General features: G+C 39.0%; 4 protein-coding genes across 4 annotated transcripts; 2 read left to right on the top strand and 2 right to left on the bottom strand.

Moving 5' to 3' along the window:
• The first annotated feature begins 254 nt into the window (after nt 1-254).
• On the top strand, nt 255-5663 carry LOC116304313 (creatine kinase B-type). The gene is made up of 7 exons (XM_031714028.2): nt 255-695; nt 1455-1772; nt 2369-2646; nt 2948-3082; nt 3667-3721; nt 3814-3884; nt 4644-5663. The coding sequence occupies exons 1-7, from the start codon at nt 428-430 to the stop codon at nt 4743-4745; spliced, it is 1227 nt and encodes a 408-aa protein (XP_031569888.1). The 5' UTR covers nt 255-427; the 3' UTR covers nt 4746-5663.
• LOC116304312 (ankyrin repeat, SAM and basic leucine zipper domain-containing protein 1) lies at nt 4829-13828 on the bottom strand. Its single transcript, XM_031714027.2, has 14 exons — nt 13437-13828; nt 13207-13349; nt 13007-13129; nt 12462-12579; nt 11224-11335; nt 10893-11027; nt 9748-9815; nt 9293-9322; nt 8870-8948; nt 8443-8499; nt 7862-7971; nt 6763-6883; nt 6181-6285; nt 4829-5605 (listed from the first exon to the last, which is right to left on the bottom strand). Exons 1-14 carry the CDS (start codon nt 13703-13705, stop codon nt 5453-5455), a joined length of 1623 nt encoding a protein of 540 aa, XP_031569887.1. The 5' UTR covers nt 13706-13828; the 3' UTR covers nt 4829-5452.
• Nucleotides 13829-14219: 391 nt separating this feature from the next.
• Nucleotides 14220-17396, top strand: LOC116304315 (3-hydroxyacyl-CoA dehydrogenase type-2). Its single transcript, XM_031714030.2, has 4 exons — nt 14220-14470; nt 14868-15029; nt 15567-15804; nt 15929-17396. Exons 1-4 carry the CDS (start codon nt 14294-14296, stop codon nt 16120-16122), a joined length of 771 nt encoding a protein of 256 aa, XP_031569890.1. The 5' UTR covers nt 14220-14293; the 3' UTR covers nt 16123-17396.
• A 340-nt stretch (nt 17397-17736) lies between these two features.
• Nucleotides 17737-20365, bottom strand: LOC116304314 (3-hydroxyacyl-CoA dehydrogenase type-2). Its single transcript, XM_031714029.2, has 4 exons — nt 20153-20365; nt 19155-19316; nt 18389-18626; nt 17737-18070 (listed from the first exon to the last, which is right to left on the bottom strand). Exons 1-4 carry the CDS (start codon nt 20330-20332, stop codon nt 17880-17882), a joined length of 771 nt encoding a protein of 256 aa, XP_031569889.1. The 5' UTR covers nt 20333-20365; the 3' UTR covers nt 17737-17879.
• Nucleotides 20366-20368: the final 3 nt, after the last annotated feature.

Genomic DNA, 20368 nt, shown 5'->3' on the forward strand with positions numbered 1-20368 from the left:
TCCTGCTCTACTCGAAGCCACCTCAAAAATTAGCAAATCCACCTCGAAATTCGGCCCGTGCCATGCGGCCTATACTACTAATACATGATGAAGATGATACGAGATGATGATACATGATGATAAAATATGATGATGATACATGACGAAAATGATTATTGATATCAATGATTGATGATGCACGCGCATTCTATAATAAATTAAACTGCGGTGATGTCCCTTTTTTAACTTCGTTAAAAACAATAAACGAAATGGATTCGAACGCCAAAAGAGCCAAATGCTAAATAATCCTCGCGCGCTGATTACAATTAGTCAAACAATCAATCAATTATCGATCGTCATCAAAGGCTTATCTCTTTGTTTCTCTTTACCGGCTCCACTTTCATTAATTATCGCACAGAACTCGTAAACCAGGATTATTTTTTTAAAAATGCTCAAAGTGCTGAGTAACAAACGCGTGTTAATCGTATCAGCAATCGGTCTCGGGGTGAGTGCGTACGCCGCTGCTAAACTGTTTTCCGCCGGCTCAAGGTTTCGTAATTATGGCTCGCATCGACAGTTTCATCCTATGGATGATTATCCGGATGTTAGGAAGCATAATAACTGTATGGCAAACCATCTTTCCCCGCGGTTGTACGCTAAATTGAAGAATAAGACTACTCCGAGTGGTTTCACTTTGGATCAAGCTATACAGACAGGTCAGTGGTGTTTTTTCTTATATGAAAATGAAAAAGGTTTTGAAATTTAAAAAATTTTATTGCTAATCACTACCGTAAGTACAGCAGTGGCGCAGCTCAACGGGGTTGAACTGAAAGCATGTGAAGGAGCCTCAGGCAGCCGCTATACAGTCCATGGTTTGGGTTGATTTGAAGCGCTAAAGATATTAGGAAGGGTTTTGGATGGGCCACGGATGGATTTTGTGGTCAAACGAATTATTTAAAAGGAATTTTTTCATGGAGGTAGGAGGGGCATTCTCACTTCCGCCTCCCTGATTTGATGCAGAAGACAGTTACCATGACGATAAAACATGATGATGATCAATACATGATGATACCTGATGATGATGGTAATAGATGATGATGATGATACATGATGATGATACATGATGGTAATACATGATGATGATACCTGATGATGATCATCAATACCTTACAATTTTATCGATACTCTGAAACATTCTTTGGGCTGATATAACTCAGGGAACGGCCAACTCACAGATAGAATTGGAATTTAGCGCGTTGGGTTTTACAGAGGTAGAAAAATTGAAGAACCGGAATAAAAAAACGCTTGAATTAACAAACTCTACCAACATGTAAAGCTGAGTTAGGAATCAAGCTTGAGACTCCAGAGGTGAGAGGGCAGGCACAACCACTTCGCGACCCTTGATTGCTATTTGTATCTATAGGGAACACGTAATATTTGTAAGAGATAAAACTTATTCGCGTGTCTTTCTCCAGGTGTGGATAACCCGGGCCATCCGTTCATCAGCACAGTAGGTCTAGTTGCTGGTGACGAAGAGACGTACGAAGTCTTCGCCGATCTTTTCGATCCTGTGATCGAAGAACGCCACAACGGATACAAGAAAACAGACAAACACGTGACTGACTTAGATGCCAGTAAAATACGCGGTGGTAATTTTGATGAGCGATATGTGTTGTCATCTCGCTGTAGGACCGGAAGGTCGATCAGGGGATTCAGTCTTCCTCCACACTGTACACGCGCGGAGAGAAGAGAAGTGGAGAAGATCGTCGTAGAAGCGCTTTCTGAACTCAAAGGTGAGAAAGTTCTTAAATTATAAGCTATTCCGAGGTTGCGGGAAAAACTGGGTCGAGTTGGCATTGCAGTGCATTGTGGGGTTGTTTTAGTGAACATATTGCCAAGATGGCGTCTATTTCGTCCCCTAGGCGGATCCAAAATACACTGCAATACCAACTCGATCCAGTTTTTCCTTAACCTCGGAACGGGTAATTCATTGGTGGTTCCATAGCAGTCATGTTGGTTGTCATGTTGGTTGTGTTCAACGAAACATTCTTAGTTGATTTCTTTTGCTACACCAACCAACATGATAGTCTCCTACGCAGCCGCACTAGTGTCGTCACGCAACGCTCACTCCCCTTAGTAGTTATTAGTGTCGTCACGCAACGCTTACTCCCCTAAGTAGCTATTAGTGTCGTCACGCAACGCTTACTCCCCTAAGTAGCTATTAGTGTCGTCACGCAACGCTCACTCCCTTAAAGACACTAATAGCGGCTGTGTAGGAGACTACCAACATGGCAGCTACGTCTTTGTCTCATTCGCTTGAGATGACCACAACCAGCCTTCGTAATTTTAGAACCAGGCTGAAATATTTTCTTCCGTGCTGCGCTACTAGGTGACCTCTCTGGTACTTATTACCCTTTGGCCAACATGTCTAACGAAGAGCAAGAACAGCTTATAAAAGATCACTTCCTCTTCGACAAACCCGTCTCTCCTCTGCTGACGTGCGCGGGAATGGCGCGGGACTGGCCCGACGCGCGCGGGATTTGGCACAACAAGAACAAGAACTTTCTTGTCTGGATTAACGAGGAAGACCACACGCGTTTGATCTCTATGCAAAAAGGCGGGAATATGAGAGCTGTGTTTGAACGCTTCTGTAACGGGATCAATGAAGTAAATATATCTTTTTAGTATAATTTTAGCCTTGAATATAGTTTCAAACGCTGTGATTAGTGGAGCAACCAGTGATTCTGAGACGATTCGGAGTTTTCCAAATCTTGCCAGAGCGGAAGTAATACAAAAACGTTATTTCAATCCTGAATTTTGTCTTTTCTCCCTCTTCTACTTTTCTTTTTCTTTTCTACAAAAGTTTGAATTTTAAGATTCCTCGGAATTACCGAGTCCAAGATGCACTTAGTAGAAAACTGCTAGCACATCTGTTAACCACTAACATTCTTTGTCTGTGATTTTCAAGGTAGAAAAGTTGATGGAGAAGAAAAATCGACAGTACATGTGGAACAATCACCTTGGATACATCCTGACATGCCCTAGTAACCTCGGCACAGGACTCAGGGCAGGAGTGCACGTCAAACTACCTCTACTGGGCAAAGTACGAAGTATTATCTCATACAGGGCACAATTCCTGACTTCTGATTGGCTAATAACAAAGCGCATTTTTTTCTAATTCGGGACAGAATTACTTGCGCGCGCGCTACAGCTGACTGTGTTATTTTATCGGCCCATTGTTTGATCACATATATTATTACAGTATTTCTTAATCAATTGTACGCGCAGAATCGCCATCTCAACGAAATACGCAGGTTTTGGTCATCGTCAATCAAGGCGTTTCCACTATGACATTGCATCGGCACGAGCCATTAAAATTTTTTTGTTTTTAGACATTGTCATGGAAACACTTTGATTGACGTCCACCAAAACTATTTCGTCGCGAAGACAAATTGTAAGATTTTGCGCCAAGCCACGTCGAGCGAACGCGCGCAAATTAATCGCACAGAAGAGAAGCGGACTTCACGTTTCCTCTTATGGAAAAGGCAAATTTTCTAAATAAGTAAATGAAACAGAATGAAGGACAGATTAAATCTCATATCGAAATAAAGTAGCGCGCACCAACGTTTTACTGCAATTTATCACTATCACAAAGTAACAAAAACGTAAAATCTTTTTTTGTTTCAGCACAAGGATTTTCCTAATATTCTCGAAACCCTTCGGCTTCAAAAACGAGGCACAGGTAACCCAACTGAACTAAATACATCAATATCTAGCATATTGGTTTTCTTTTGAAATTCTTTTAACGTAAAAAGAATCTTGTCGTATCTTCAGGTGGGGTAGACACAGCGGCTGAAGGAGGAATCTTTGATATCTCTAACTCCGATCGACTGGGGTACTCAGAGGTAAGCGACTGCTATTGCCCTCTATACCCCCTCGATTTAAGGCGCGATTACACGGAGCAATTTTCTCTGCAACTTGTCTCGCAGCGGCGTTGTGACACAAATTGCATGGAGCATTGCAAAAAATGTTGAGAGACAAGTTGCAAGAGCGTGACAGTCACGGCACGTATCAAATCACATCTCGAGTTGGAACTTAGCGTGTTATGTTTTGTGGTGAGAGAAAAATCGGAGAATCCAGAGAAAAACTCTCGAATCAAGGGACAGAACTAACAAACTCTACTCACACGAGATGCTGAGTCCAGAGAATCGGACTGCACAAGGAATGTCCCATCCATCCAGTATGGCATCGAGTATCAGTCCGCCCTCTAAGGCCCCGTCCACACGTATCCGGAAATTTTTGTATCCGCAAAAATTGTTCGCGTCCACACGCAGCGTATTCGAATCGTATTCGAATCGTTTCACTGTCCACACGTATCCGGAAATTTCTTGATCCGCCCTGATGCACGCTTATCCCTTTGACGGATAGCTTTTCTTATTGAACATGCGCAAAATTGTGTTTACGTCAGCGTATTCGAAAATTTGCGGATACAACCGTCCACACGTATCCGTATTCGGAGCGTATTCGAAAATTTCCGGACACGTGTGGACGCAACCCGTATCCGCAAAAAAAAAATTGCGGATACACAAATTTCCGGATACGTGTGGACGAGGTCTAAGAGAATCAACTGTATTCAGTATTAACGGATATCTCTCCATCATCAGGTCCAGCTGGTTCAGAAAGTCATTGATGGAGTAAACCTACTGGTGGAAATGGAGATGAGACTGGAGCGAGGCCGCGCGATCGATGACCTCATTCCCAAATAAACACGACGAATAACACGTAACGAACAATATCAGAATCGGAAATATTGGAATCGCTGAAGGTCTATTTATCATCACTCGGTAAATAAAACAGTGCGAGAGAAAGGAATTTATTTATCAAATGTACATTAATAAACTTAACGAGGATTGACCGATATCGGTTACTGCTAGATATTCGTTCCTTTAAATAGATAATAGTCGAAATATTTGTGTATTCACTTGTGGAAGGGGCTGAAAAGGTAAAGAGGAAGCAAAGGATGCAAAGCAAATAGACCTCTTTATCTTTGGCGTAATGTTTTCCCATTTCTGACCACGTGTCATTCTCTTGAGGATAAAATTCTTTGTTTGAGTTGTATCCATATTCATGTGTCTTCTTATGTGCAGCCGTTAAACAAAGAAATGATACTCTGGGGATGACATTAAGGTCTCAAATGAGAAATATCATATCCAAGCTAAAGAGCTATATTTTTCTATACTTTTAACGTAACAGATTCCTGCTAACGAGCAGAAGTAGCCTCCTTTTCAGACGTCCTTCTGGGGCCGTCCTAAAGGCGCCTGTAAAGGAAGGTATAGTAGAAGCAGCCTCCTTTGCAGGCGTCCTTCAATATAAAGCAGAAGCAGCCACATTTCTGTATCTTCTTAACGATAATCAATTGCTATCATTATATCATTACATCACCTGTCAATCAAAGCCAGAAGGAAGGGAGGGGTCATGTTAGCATACCACTCTTCTTGGCATAAATTATTCCTAACGTCACTGCAGCAATTCCAATGACGATTAACCCTCCTTTTGATGTTGAGGCTGGTGGGTGTGGTTCAGAAGAAATGAGGTCTGCTGAGAGGTGTCCTGTTTGCGACATTAACTGCAAAGTAATGATTGCATTTAAAAAGATTGCTTTAAGATTAAATACTTGTGCTCTGGTCAGTGTACTGCCTGCTAAGCAAGAGGTCCATAGTTTGATTCTTAGTGACCTTACACACTTGTTTTATGGAGCAAGTGGGGTTTGGTTGGTTTGTGTACGGCCTGCTAAGCAAGAGGTCCATAGTTTGATCCTCAGTGACCTCACACACTTGTTTTAAGGAGCAAGTGGGGTTTGGTTAGTTAGTGTTCTGCCTGCTAAGCAAGAGGTCCATAGTTTGATTCTCAGTGACCTCACACACTTGTTTTAAGGAGCAAGTGTGGCTTGGTTAGTTGGTGTGCTGCCTGCTAAACAAGAGGTCCATAGTTTGATCCTCAGTGACCTCACACACTTGTTTTAAGCAACAAATATGGCTTGGTTAGTCATCATGCTACCTGCTAAGCAAGAGGTTTGATGCTCAGTGACCTCACACACAAGATTGGCTTAGATGGTTAGTGTGCAAGAGGTTTGATGCTCAGTGACCTCACACACAAGATTGGCTTAGATGGTCAGTGTGCTTTTTAAAGTTTCATTCTAACCTCTGTACACTTTCTTTGTAAGCCCAATATATCTTCATGAAGGTCTTCTGAGGTCTTGAGTGCTTCTTTGGCAAAGAATGACAGACCTTCCACTTCCGATACATCCTATCATAAGACAAATGAAGCAATGATGTCATTACTAATCCCAAACACAATGGGGGGTACTCCCTCATATTTGCTATACGGATACATGCCGCCAAACATGGTATGGTTTTCAGCGATTCTACTCTGTAACAGGGTATATAAAATCGTGCTTGCTCTGCGACTGGGTATATGAAATCACGCTCTCTCCTCTCTGGAACAGGGTACCCATTTTCACAATACCGGAATACTAGGTTATGATTTTCAGCGATCTTACTCTGGAACAGGGTATGAATTTCAGCGATTTTACTCTGGAACAGGGTCAGGGTTCAGTGGGCTCAGCGGCACATCCCTATCCTAAATGGGCAAGAAACCCCCCCCCCCCCCCAGGAAATTTCCCCTATACAATTAGAATAAAAAGATTAGACTGAAGGTTACCACAAAATAGTGTCCCCACACATAACCAACAGACTATGTGACCTCTAATCTCTCCTCACAAACCTGGACAAACTCTGTAGGATTAACAACCTCATCCAGTTGTTTTGTTGCATACACTATACTACTATGGATAACTGTCAAGTGTTTGTTGATGTTTGCTATGACTGATGTTACCTCTGGAGCACTGCAACAAAGAACAAACAGGCATTTTAGAAAAATACACATGAAGATTGAAGGCCTGGAATGTTAGTGGAAGACAGCACCTAAATAATCATGGATCTGCAAGATATTAAATCACTTTTTTTTATTTAAGTGTCTAGTTGTTCTAGTGCTTTCGCATCACAAGTAATTGGTGAAAACATGTGGTATTCACTTCAGGGGTGGATCCAGGGGTGGATCCAGGGGTGGATCCAGGGGTGGTATAAGGGGTGACTAGTCACCCCCCTTCCGCTCATTTTTCTCAAGTATATCATTAGTAACGGTTATCCCCCTTTCCCCGAACTCCTGGTAAAACCTTTTAAATTGTCAACCCCCTTTTAAAATTCCCGGATCCAATCCTGGACTTACATTATTTATACAGTATGACATCCTGTAACACTGAAATGGTTTTCCAAGGTAGCTTTCACATGAGCAGGAAACATATAGTACTGATAATTTTTTGACAAAATCTTTGCATTGGAGTCAGGTTCCATAAGCATTTAGTACCAATGTTTTATTGTCAAATTTTTGTTCTCATTCAAAAGAGCTTTGCATCAAAATGGCATCAATTATGCCAGCAAAAATAAAGGATTGGTCATTGATTAGCATGCTTCCATCAAGCTTTGGGTGCACACAGGAGGTTGCTAAGCACAAAGGAAGCGTAAGAGTCGTATGAGGCATAGCCAAGTGCAACTCTAGCTTTTTGAGTGCTTAAGCAACCAACCATTTTAAAAAAAACTTTAATTGAGAAAAACCATTAAAAGATCTTTGTTAATCGAGAAAAAATTCAATTCAATTATTTTTTAATCTCCATTACACGGAGCATGCTACTCAATCATGTCAGCGTGCACCATTGATTTCTGGATGCATGGTCGCGCATGCTAATTAACCAATCAGAGCACACATATATCATGGCGATGTTATAAGAACTATTAATTATATGATTTTGGTAGTAGTTTATTACCTCAACAGGTTTTTCTGTTGTTGGAGAGAGGATGTGTCCCATTCTTTCACATGGATGTCTCGTATGGCATCTAGAATCTTTTGTCGAACTCCTACTTGTGTTATCTCTAACTGGGTTGAGATTAAGGGTTGATGGTTATGATAGTTTAATTGATGGGCATTAAAGGAATATAAAGTGTACATGACATTTATTTCACATGATGATACATGATGATGATAATTGATGATGATACATGATGATGGTACATGATGATGATAGGTGATGATGATACATGATGATGATACATGATGATGATAGAAAAAAAAATTTATGATGATAGATGATGATGATAGATGATGATGATAGATGATGGCAATGACACATGATGACAATGATCCATGATGATACATGATGATGATAGATGATGATAGGTGATGATGATACATGATGATACATGATGATCCATGATGATAATACATGATGTATGATGATGATACATGATGATAATACATGATCATACATGATGGTGATACATGATGATAATGATACATGATGATGATGATACATGATCATATTAGCATATTAGCATCAATCCAACTCACTTGGTCAAGATCTTTTTCTGTCATTTTTGCAAAGCTTTCAAAAGTGATTTTATGTTCCTAAAGAATTTCAAAGAAATTTGAAGATTTAAGGTACCATGGTTGAAGAGTCAACTTGATATCATAGTAGACTTCAGTAGAACGGATGGAAGTAAACATCCAGACATAACACTATAGCTTACCTTGATATCATAGTGGACTTCAGTAGAATGGATGGTAGTTAACATCCAGACATAACATTATAGCTTACCTTGATATCATAGTAGACTTCAGTAGAATGGATGGTAGTTAACATCCAGACATAACATTATAGCTTACCTTGATATCATAGTAGACTTCAGTAGAATGGATGGTAGTAAACATCCAGACATAACATTATAGCTTACCTTGATATCATAGTGGACTTAAGTAGAATGGACCTTAAATTTACCTTAAATTTTGGAACCAGGTGTCCTAACTCAATGCCACACAAAAGTACTTCTAATCCACCATAAGTCTCTAGGGATGCACTAAGAGAAAATAATTTTTTTTAAAACTAAAAAAAAATTCTCATGAATATATGATTAATGCCCAGCTCTGAGAGGTTGTGGCCCTAAAAGAAGGTCCTGTAATCTGAGAGGAGTTGGTTTATCAAGGAATTCGTTTAAAAAATGGATGTTCTCTAGTTATAGTTTCTATAGTTGTCATGAGTATGTGACAGTATGGTAACATGTTGGTAAGTGATAAATAAGTGGTTGGTAAGTGGTTGATAAGTTGAGGGATTAAACATATGGATGCATACAGTTGTGAGTGCGTGAGGGGAAAGTGCCAGGAAAGTGTTGGGAAGATCAGCTAAAAATGGATCAACTTTTACCTTGCATCTGTTGCTTTATCAGCTTCTCCACTTAATAAAAAAACAGGAGGGAAGATATTATAATAAGGAACAATATGTTTTATTTTATATAGCATTCATGGAACATTTATTATGTATGTGTGAAACAGTATCGATAGCACACAGTACAGTCATGTTGTTACGTCATCTTCATTTTGTTTTGCCCCCTGGCAAGATGGCTGCCATATCGTCTAAGTAGTCCACTGAGGAATCCCTGCTATTCCAATAGAAATTCTTGGACATTGACCCGTTATGATCTTCTACAGGCATATAAAATATGCTCTAACCTTTAGCTTAGGCTGGACCTGCATGCTCATTTTAACAAAATGAAATTTAAATTTTGCAGTTTCTTCTAAGTTTTTTTCCAACATGATTTCAAAAATATCCTTTTCAATATTCCCCCCAAAATATATTTTGAAAACTATCATGGTCCACACCTCAACAACATCAATTCAGCTCTTGCTCCAAGAGTACCAGATGCTGTAGCCTCTAGTATACCTGCAATCTAGAAACAAACCCCAAACACACAGTACGTAAACACATTGATTAAAAACACGTAAAAAATGATATTCAGTTCACTTCTTGGGTGAATAATCAGTGGTGGTGTAGGAATAGTATAGCGCATCAGGGCCCAGTTGTATGAAGCCAGGATAGTGCTATCTGGCAGATAAATCCTTATCCAGTGGATAAGTCGATGCCATTATACAATAAATTTATCCACTGGATAAGATTTATCTGTCGGATAGCGCAATCCAGGCTTCATACAACCAGGCCCAGGGGTGAATCAAGGAATTTTAGAAGGGAGGATGACCAACACAAAGGTTTTACCAGGAGTGCCAGGAAAATGAGGGTGGCTAGTTGTTAGCTGTCTGGGGTTTGATTCCTGGACTTGGCAATGAATATGAGGAGAGTTTGTTTTAAGAGGTCTCTCCCTGCCTTACTAATCTGAGTGTTTTTAAATACTTTAGGTTCTCCAGTCATCCTCCTTCTAAAAACATAACCTAATTCCAATTAAATCTGTGTTATCCCTGTTTGATTAGCTCAGGGGTTGTTTAAGGTTCAGTAAAAGTGAAGTTTGTTTGTTTAGATTTCTTATCAATCAACTGAATCTATAATGAAGAAATAGTAAACAAGCATGTGTGCTGTGTGCAGTTATAAAGCATGGGGGGGGGGGGGGTTGGCAGAACATGAGAGGTAGAAAGATGCGTAGGGGAGTGCTTCTCGACACTTCTCAAGTATTCTGCCAATCCCCAAGTGCTCCATAACTCCACACAGCACGCAGCAAGCAAGTTTTTTATTTCTTTTATAAAATACAAATTACAATAATCGTTATTTTATTTTTATTTTTTATTTAATCAAATTTCAAATACATTACATTCAGATTCAGTCTAATCTAATGTATCTGAGCTAGACCAAACAGAATTCAAGATTCCTTTATATAGTCTAACCGTGATAGGATTGATGCAACTGAAAGTGCGCACGCATGGTGTGTGCTCTCATAACGCACTACCTCCCAACCAATTAGAATGCTACATTTATAACAGTTATTTTATATATGACAGTATAATATAATAATACTTACAATAGGGTATCCACTTGAATACGCAATGTCACTTGGTGCCTGGCCGTCTAGTGAATATAGCTTAGGATCAGCCTTGTGGTCTAGTAAAACTCGTATCAGTCTACCATGCCCTCTACTTGCTGCCCATGATAATGCCTGCAATTAGAGCATCAGCATTTCTTAACATTCTTTATATATAACATGGCATTGCGATAATGAGTAGTCCCACCCTGAGGAAATTCCAATCCCTCTCTGCGTAGGGGTGAGGTATGGATATTCACTGCACATTATACCTTCCTCAGACCCTCCCTACTACTTCATAATTTTCCCACATCTACACAGTGCTACATACTGTCCATCCTCGGCCATCTGTCTTGTTTATTTGAGCCCCTTTCTCTAAAAGTCTCTCACAAACAGCGACTCTTCCTTGACGAGCTGCGTACATCAGAGGTGACATCCTGTGTCTACCAATGAAAAAGAGAACAACTGTTGTGAAATAAATATGCTGATCATTGAACAATATACCATGTTTGGTGATGAGGCTTTAGGCACACTGTACATCATGTATTGTACTGAGTTATAATAATTACCAATAAGACGTTTGCATGATGACTTCATTTGACTCTCACTACTATAATGCTTCACAAATTTTCTTTCTTATTTCAACTTGTATTTTCTCATAAAATTAGAGAGACAATTGAAGCTAATTAACAGAACAAAAGAAAGTGTGCAAGGGAGTCTGGTAGTAGAGGTCAAATGACGCCATCATGCAAACATCCTATTACATTTTCTATTACAAGTACAATGCTGAATCATAATATAGGCCCTTTGCAGCTCAGTAATCAAGTGCTGATTAATTCACTGAGAGCAAATGAATGAACATCTTGATTCCCATGGGTGAAATATACTGGTGAGCAAACAAAATTTCTACAACCTGTTTCGAGAGATCGTAATAAAGCTGCATCTCGTAACACACTGGTTACACATCATTTCATTCAGTTCTTTACAAGTAGCTAAAAAGAATCACCAATTTAAAATAAAATAAAAACATTTGCTCACCAGTACAGACACGTGACCGTTAACTGCAAAGGGCCTATTATTGATGTTTCTACTCATTTTCAATATCCACAAGCTTTGATGGAAAGGCAGCTACATGTAGAAACCTTTCGGGTTATGGAAACCCAAATATACCCTTATATCTGGGTCTCATGGAAGTGGGGGGTCCACTTCCCGAATCACAAGTTATCTTTTGTCGAAATCCTGCATCCTGCGAAAATCTCAAGCAATGACCCAATTCAACATATTCAAAGGCGTTTGACTTTTTGTTTTACTCATTAATGTTTTTATGTTTTCCCCTGAAAATCAAGATCAAAATCCTGCATCCCGGACATTGAATTTGGCTATTCCTGAGTCATGGCCTATACCAATATCCTGAATTTTGTAAGATTTTCTTCTAGTTTCCTGGATCCAGAACTATGTTTTATCCATTTCCTACATCCCGCAAATACCCATCCACACCCTGTTATATCTAGAAGCTGTATTGCTTGAAGGAAAACAGTTTTAGGATATTTTACTGGGCATTCAAGTTACCTGTCATAAAAACCAATCTTGGCTCCATGCTCAAGTAACATCTCAACACAATGCAAAACTTTATCTTCATCAGCAACTGAGTCTGCATCACATGCCGCCATTAATACTGTATACATATCTATATCATAGGAAATGTTGGATGGAATTCAGATGATAGTTTAAATAATAGATGGAGGGATGACTTGTAAATGGATGAGCGTAATATGGATAGCTGAGTAGATAGGTAGATAAATAGACATGAATGAATGGAAAAATTTATGAATGGATAGAAGAGTTGGGATGGATGGATGGATGGATGGATGGATGGATGGATGGATGGATGGATGGATGGATGGATGGATGGATGGATGGATGGATGGGTGGGTGGATGGGTGGGTGGGTGGGTGGATGGATGGATGGGTGGGTGGATGGATGAATGGATGGATGGATGGATGGATGGATGGATGGATGAATAAAAACATTAATTGTCAGATTAGTTAATAAGTGGATAGATGGATGGATGGATGAGAGATTTTCGAGTATCTTCTCTAAACAAAATATCTAACCTTTCTGGAAGTTGGCATTTGCACCTTTCTTCAGCAACAACTCCACAACATCATCTGCGCCTGCATTTGCAGCATGTAACAATGCTGTCCATCCTGACCGCAGAATGGTATCCACACCAATACCTAAAAACAAAATAAAAACCACACCTCAAATCTATTCCCATAAAAAGGCACAGCGTACAACAGGAAGGCGACATTACCTTGATCCAAAAGCTTCACTACTCCAACCTTGTTGCCTTTGACAGCTGCATTTTTCATGTCATCCAGTAGTATAGGATTTGGACCCGAATCTCTTGGTTTTATTGGGCTTTTATGACTAGTCTTTGGAAAGTGAGAGCTTGGACTATAGGAAGAGACACATAAACACAGACAATCATCGTGTTATAGTAAAAAAATCTGGCTTTGAAGAGGAGAGTAAAATCCTACTAACCTTGTGTGTTGTCGTGCAGTTGACGCAGATGGTGGCATACCAAAACCGCCTCTGGACCTCGTATGCTGTCCAGACTCACGGAATACACCTCTTCCCCTCCCTACTGAAGGCTGCACTGCTGAAGGACCAGCTGTGTGGTTTTGGTTTCTTTGAAGAGGTTTTTCAGTTTCAATGCGGGTTTGCTTGCGGGTGAACTCGGAAAAATCGCTTTCGTCAAAATCAAAGTCATCGTCGTCAGAATCCTCAAAACCAGCTGGAATGAAACTCATCTTTATCTTAACAAACTATCCGCCTAATCAAAAGAGTTTTTGAAGTCTTTTCTATCGTGAAAATGTTGATAAAAGATAAGAAACACTTTGAAAGACTTTCACTGTGCCGCCATGTTTGCAGTGTTTCACGTGGGAATTCAACACTCCAGTGGGGGAGGGTGCGTCGAATTTGTTCTATCCAGTACTCCTTTTTTCAATAGACTAATTTAAAAAATCGTACTTTTTAAAGCCTTCCCATAAACAAAAGAGCTAGCATATTTTTCATTTAATTTTCCATCGCTATTCTAAACTTATGGCTACAAATTTTGTTGGTGGAATAAAAACTCAGTGGGGAGTGGTAGGTAGATTTTGTTTTGTCACGCAACCCAATATTAATCCAATATTTTATCTAAATTTTATGTGATATATCGCATGTCGCACTTTTTATGGAGGCTGGAATTTTAGTTTCTAAAAAATATATCCCTTTCAAAAAAGATTTTTTCTCTTTAACGCATTTTCTCTTGTCACGTGTGGAGCTTTAGTCACGCAATTCAAATCAAATAGTAGTCCTTTGTTAGCAGCATTTCTCCCGCTACTATTTCAAGGAATATGCTTCTCAAAGACGTGGTTTGCCTCGTCACTGGAGGTGCTTCTGGTCTTGGTCTAGCTACTGCTAGGAGACTTCTGAACCAAGGAGCCAGAGTTGTGATTGCTGATTTGGCCAGCGATGATGGAGAACACATCGCTGAAGAACTTGGCGCTAACTGCACGTTTGTTAAAGCTGATGTAAGTAAGGGTGTTAACGTTGGTTATAATTCTGTAACACTTTTATTTAAAGTATTAATTATAGTGTCTTTTTTGTTTTTTGTTTTATTATTGTGCTTCAAGCTGTGAAATATGCGCATGTTTATTGGTAATAACAATAGCAATATCCTGATACTAATCCTGATCTAGTATCGTAAACCAATATACTTCATGACCTAAATCCGCGCAGTTTAGTAACAAACACCAGATGGAAGTTTCCATACATTCTTAAAGATGTTAAGAAACCTTTTTATGATATTTTTTTTTTAAATTAAAAGTCCTATTACAGCAGTATATTGAGCTATCTGTCTTAGAGAAAAACACAGGTATCCCAGCTTTGAAATATATATCTCAAATTGATGGGCTTTTTCTTTTGTAGGTTACTTCAGAGAAAGATATAGATATAGCAGTATCAACAGCCAAGGAGAAGTATGGCCTAATAAATACGTCTGTTAACTGTGCTGGAATCAATGTTACCAAACCAACAATATCAGAAGATGGTGAACTTCATTCTTTAGATTTGTTTGAAAAGGCTATCAAGGTAATGGTGCATTCTGTTTGGTGATTGAGTGGATCTAATCAGAGGAGCTCTGGGATCTAATGAACCAATCAGAATGCAGTAATTAGCAAATCATTGTCTTCCAATGGAGGAACCAATCAAAACAATTATTAACTAATCTGAAAAATCAATAAACCAATTCAGGCAATCACAGTTCACTAAAATTTGAGTTATCAGAAATTATATACCATATTTCCTCACTTCCTCACAAGTACATTAAATTATTAAATCAATTAATTACTTATAAGATGCATCTTATTAAGGTGCACCTTATATGTGAGGAAATATTAAATGTTTTGACCAAACCTTTTTTTTAATCCCAACTAACTAATGAATTGCCCAATCACAGATCACCATTGAACAAACCAATCAGAACATGATTAAAAAAAGAGCAGACAAAATTCAGCAACCCAGTTAAGAAAAATGAAAATGGTCTTATTTAGTCCTGGTTAGCCCTTGTTGCTCCTGGAAAAAAATGCTCTTTCCAGCATATCTCTTTGAACCATCTCTATTTACCAGATCAATGCCAGTGGGACATTCAATGTAGCAAGATTGGTTGCCATGGCAATGTCAAAGAACACACCTAATGATGGTGGTGAGAGAGGTGTTATTATTAATGTGTCAAGTATCCATGGTTATGAGGGACAGGGCGGTAAAGTGGCATATTCGGCCACCAAAGGAGCCATCAATGCCATGACTCTTCCTCTTGCACGGGATTTGGCAAAGTTTGGAATCAGAGTCAACACTATTGCACCTGGTGAGAACTGTCATTTGAACGCTACAAAACAATTAGATTAGAGACAAATAACAGCTTCTCACTTGCATTCAGCAGAATGATTTTGTTTATTATCACATACCAATTCTTTTTGTCTTTATTTTAGGGTTGTTCGAAACTCCCATGTTTGTTGCAGGGAGACCAGATCCTGTGGGCCGAGCTGCCATCACAAAAACTGTTCCCTTCCCAAGCCGTGCAGGAACCCCAGAGGAATTTGCACATCTCGTTCAAGCAGTCATTGAAAACCCAATGATGAATGGAGAAGTTCTAAGATTAGATGGTGCTGTTCGTTTATCCTAGGATGACTAGGGTTCTACCTAAAGTTGTCAAGCTTATTGATCACTGACTGAACTAGGAAATACTTCTTTTATAATCATAGAGGTTTATGGATTGCAAACTTGGAATAATTCTAAATTCAATAGACCATTTTCGAGTTCCAAATTACTGCTGTGATTCATTAGCCTCAAATCAGTGTCTAAATATTCACAAATACCAACAGTAAAGTAAAGAATGCAAAACTTCAACAATACAAACGCGGACCTTCACTAGAACACATAATTATTCTGCACAAAATCAAGGCTAACCCTGTGCAACAGCAAAGTAGAAACTGGAGTATTGTAACTTTCTTTTCCAAACTAAGAAATATACATTAAACTTTTGATACCCAGTACACTTACTTGAGTCTTGACAAGCTCTTGATTCTAACTAGAATTCTGATCATGTCATGTAGTGAGAATCGAAAGCTTGTCAAGACTCTCATAATAGTCTACTGAGTATCAAAAGTTTAATAAATAATTTTTACAATGCGACTACAATAACTGGGGCCACCTCGACAGCAAGAACCAATCAAATTGTAAAATTTGAAGAAGTTAGGGACTGGTCATTATTTATCGAAAGGGGGGAGGCTGGTGCATTATGAAATATGCTATGCTTGATTTTTGCTGACCCCCCTTCTTTTTAAGCATGATTTTTGCTGATTTTTGCTTAAACCTATGCATAAAATATACTGACCCACCCCTATTTGCACAGACCCCCCCCCCTCCATAAATAATGGCTAGTCCCTTAAGGAAATAACAAGAGGTTGATTCAACAATGGCAAGCCAATCTGAAACCTAGTCTGCATGAATGGTATTTTAACCCTGATGTTATCTATAAGCAAAAATGGTCATTTTCTTGTGAGAATAAAGAGGTATGTTAAAAGGCTATCGTTTTCTGCTGTTTTCCTGCTCCAGCGACCCAAATTTGAAATACATGTATTGTTTTCATTCTACAACTTTATTGGTTCTCACATTCAAGGTGGCCATGATTATCGGAGTCCCACCATAAGTGTATCTCAACCAGTGCACATGAAAATCCATATTTCTATTCAAAATATACATAGTGTTCATTTTAAACTGGATAAAAAATTGTTTTAGTTTTCACTATGGAGTTGAAGGGATATGTTTTTAGGAGGTACATTTACAGTTCAATGAGGCAGTTAATTTTCTCTGGTGATTATCCTTCTTTACTGAAGGCAATAAAGGTAAACTAGTAGGACAAAAAGAAATCTGCTTAATAAAATGGTGGCATCCATATTCAGCTGTTTGTCTGTAAAGCAAGGTTCGAATGTAGATCTGAGTTCCAGTTTGACTGGCATTTCTTTCTTTGTTCTTTCATTATTTTTTCTATCCAGGGCCATAAATAACAGGCAGTATAGTTTTAGCTTGATCACACCTTGTTTCTGATGAAAATGACCAGCAAGGCAGGAGTTAACCAAGTTCCAATCCTGGCCAAACATTGTCCAATGACAGTACCCCAATGATGGTACCTCAATGACCGGCCATTTTTTTTTAGCCCTACCATATCATTGCAAGAATCCATATAGTTAAAATATTTAAATACTAACAATCTCAACACATTTTTTGTAAATCTTCCCAGGGTTCTTGAAATTTTATTCATATCTCTTTTTGTACAAAAAAGTACAAAGTATATTCATAGCATGTATAAACCCTAATTAAATACCCTATAGTCCAGCAAAATATATGGATAATACATTTTTAAAAGGGCAGACAGGTTACTCAAGGCTGCATTCTTAGTGCTCCGTCAATCCTGATGGTTTCCCCATTCATTATAGGATTTTCCATGATGCACTGCACAAGGTGAGCATAATCTTCAGGATCCCCCAGGCGACTGGGAAAGGGAATGGTCTTAGCCAGTGCTATCCTTACTTTCTCTGGTAAACTAAGAAGCAGTGGTGTCAAGAACAAACCTGAAAAATAAATAATGAGTAAAGTTTCAAAGGAGGGTTCAATGAGATGCAAATGATTCCAGATGATGATATGTGATGATGATGTGTGATGATGATACATGTTGATGATACATGATGATGATGATGCATGATGATGATGATGATACATGATGATGATGATACATGATACATGATGATGATAAATGATGATACATGATGATGATAAATGATGATACATGATACATGATGATGATACATGATGATACATGATGATAATGATGATGATGATGATACATGATGATGATGATACATGATGGAGATTATGACTATTTTACATACCTGGTGCAATAGTATTCACCCTTATTCCATGCCTTGCTAAATCTCTTGCAATCGGCAAAGTCATACCAACTATACCCCCCTTAGATGCAGAGTATGCTGCCTGGCCCATCTGCCCATCAAAAGCTGCAACACTAGCAGTGTTGACAATTACACCCCTTTCACCACCCTCAGTGGGTTCATTTTTTGCCATCTGTTCTGCAACCAGCCTTATTACATTGAAACTTCCTGTGGTATTCACCTGGAGGTCAAAATGAAGAACACACTTTGAGTACTTTCAGAAGGGAGTCACAGTCAAACAAAAGATTCTAGAGTATGTGGTTCCATAAAATATCCAACAGAGTTGCTCAACCAAGCAAAGCCCAGCACAAACAAGCAAGCAAAATTAATGCAAGTGATAAGAAAAACAAGCCAAATATTTGGCCCCTGCAAGTATATTCCCTGCAACAGTATCAAGACCGCTGACCAACTAGCCTGAAGTTTAACCTTGCTTAAGTTACATTTATGTTCCATTAAAATATCCATGCCCTTCATGGAAAGTAAAGCATAATCCCAGACAGAACCATATAAAGTAATGGAAAGAAAATACTAGAAAGTAATTCCCACCCAAGCCCTTAGAGTTTACAGTTCTTTGTCACTTTGAGCTTGTATGGGTTGGGTATGGAGGTGTACCCTCCTCAGACCCTCCTCTGACCCTCCATACCTCTGCAAACTCCTCTCCTATATTTGAGAAGTGTGGATATTTTTTGAGCAACAAATCTATATTTACCTTTATGACTTTTTCAAACTGATCAAGAGGATGTGCTTCACCAGCCTTGGATAACACTTTGACAGCTATGCCAATACCTGCACAGTTAACGGCAGCATTCAATGGACCATACTTATCATTAGCCACCTTAATTGTGTTTTGGACATCTGCCTCTGAGGTAACCTATAAAAATGGTTAAAATAAGCAAATATAACTAGAATAAATACTGTGTATATCTTCACATTTTATTGGTATGCCAAAACAACCTCTAGACTTATCAAAGTCAGGGCATGGCTAACTCACAGATTGTACCCTCAAACAACCTCTAGACTGATCAAAGTCAGGGCATGGCTAACTCACAGATTGTACCCTCAAACAACCTCTAGGCTGATCAAAGTCAGGGCATGGCTAACTCACAGATCGTACCCTCAAACAACCTCTAGGCTGATCAAAGTCAGGGCATGGCTAACTCACAGATTGTACCCTCAAACAACTGCTAGGCTGGTCAAAGTCAAGGCATGGCTAACTCACAGATTGAACCCTAAAACAATCTCTGGAATAATCAAAGTCAAGGCATAGTTTACTCACAAATAAAATTGGAATTGATGTGGTTATGTTTGCATAGGGAGGAAAACCAGAGACTCAAGAGAAAATCCAATGAATCAAGGGAAAGACCTAGCAAACTCTACTCCACTGAGACCCCAGAGGTGACAATAAGTGCACTACGGCTATGCCACCCTAGACTCCCTAATAAATTACACACCATATCAGGGTATAGTATGCCTAAAATATTTTCAGATAAACTTACCCTTTTAAAATACCCCCAACTGGATGATCTCTGACCCCCCTCCCCCAACACACACACAAATAACGAAAAAATGAAAAAAAAAATTGTAAATGGACAATATGTCAAATTACTAACTCAAAAATTATTGAATTTCAAAATTAGTTGTAGTGAAATCTTAATTAATGAAATTGTTAAAAAACTTTTTGAAAACTTAAGATAAAAATTTACTAACATCGGTAGGGGAAAATGTGCAATTTTCTCCAAGTTCTTTAGCAACGACTTCCCCCTCACTGGAAGGTAGGTCAGCTATGACAACCCTAGCACCATTTCGTATTAATCTTTGAGCTGTGGCTTTACCAAGACCAGATGCTGCACCAGTAACAAGACACACGAATCTCTGCATGGAAGCCATGTTGCATTACATAAGAGGAAGGGCTGAGGATGAACG

Source organism: Actinia tenebrosa, unplaced genomic scaffold, assembly GCF_029948245.1.
Source record: "Actinia tenebrosa isolate PJP-AT-01 unplaced genomic scaffold, QUT_ActTen_1.0 PGA_scaffold0__85_contigs__length_37466705, whole genome shotgun sequence".
Taxonomy (NCBI): Eukaryota; Metazoa; Cnidaria; class Anthozoa; order Actiniaria; family Actiniidae; genus Actinia; species Actinia tenebrosa.

Bases quoted from the DNA above. Each gene is read 5' to 3' on its own strand.
- LOC116304313 (XM_031714028.2), top strand. From the start codon at position 428: ATGCTCAAAGTGCTGAGTAACAAACGCGTGTTAATCGTATCAGCAATC. The intron at 1,773-2,368 runs GTGAGAAAGTTC...CTGCGCTACTAG, and splicing joins AGCGCTTTCTGAACTCAAAG to GTGACCTCTCTGGTACTTAT. The intron at 3,083-3,666 runs GTACGAAGTATT...TTTTTGTTTCAG, and splicing joins AACTACCTCTACTGGGCAAA to CACAAGGATTTTCCTAATAT.
- LOC116304314 (XM_031714029.2), bottom strand. From the start codon at position 20,332: ATGGCTTCCATGCAGAGATTCGTGTGTCTTGTTACTGGTGCAGCATCT. The intron at 19,317-20,152 runs GTTAGTAAATTT...CCATTTTTATAG, and splicing joins GCACATTTTCCCCTACCGAT to GTTACCTCAGAGGCAGATGT. The intron at 18,627-19,154 runs GTAAATATAGAT...TTTGACCTCCAG, and splicing joins AGTTTGAAAAAGTCATAAAG to GTGAATACCACAGGAAGTTT.
- LOC116304315 (XM_031714030.2), top strand. From the start codon at position 14,294: ATGCTTCTCAAAGACGTGGTTTGCCTCGTCACTGGAGGTGCTTCTGGT. The intron at 14,471-14,867 runs GTAAGTAAGGGT...TTTCTTTTGTAG, and splicing joins GCACGTTTGTTAAAGCTGAT to GTTACTTCAGAGAAAGATAT. The intron at 15,805-15,928 runs GTGAGAACTGTC...TCTTTATTTTAG, and splicing joins AGTCAACACTATTGCACCTG to GGTTGTTCGAAACTCCCATG.
- LOC116304312 (XM_031714027.2), bottom strand. From the start codon at position 13,705: ATGAGTTTCATTCCAGCTGGTTTTGAGGATTCTGACGACGATGACTTT. The intron at 12,580-13,006 runs GTTAGATATTTT...CCTATGATATAG, and splicing joins AAATGCCAACTTCCAGAAAG to ATATGTATACAGTATTAATG. The intron at 9,323-9,747 runs GTGTGGACCATG...TTTTTTATTAAG, and splicing joins GCTGAATTGATGTTGTTGAG to TGGAGAAGCTGATAAAGCAA.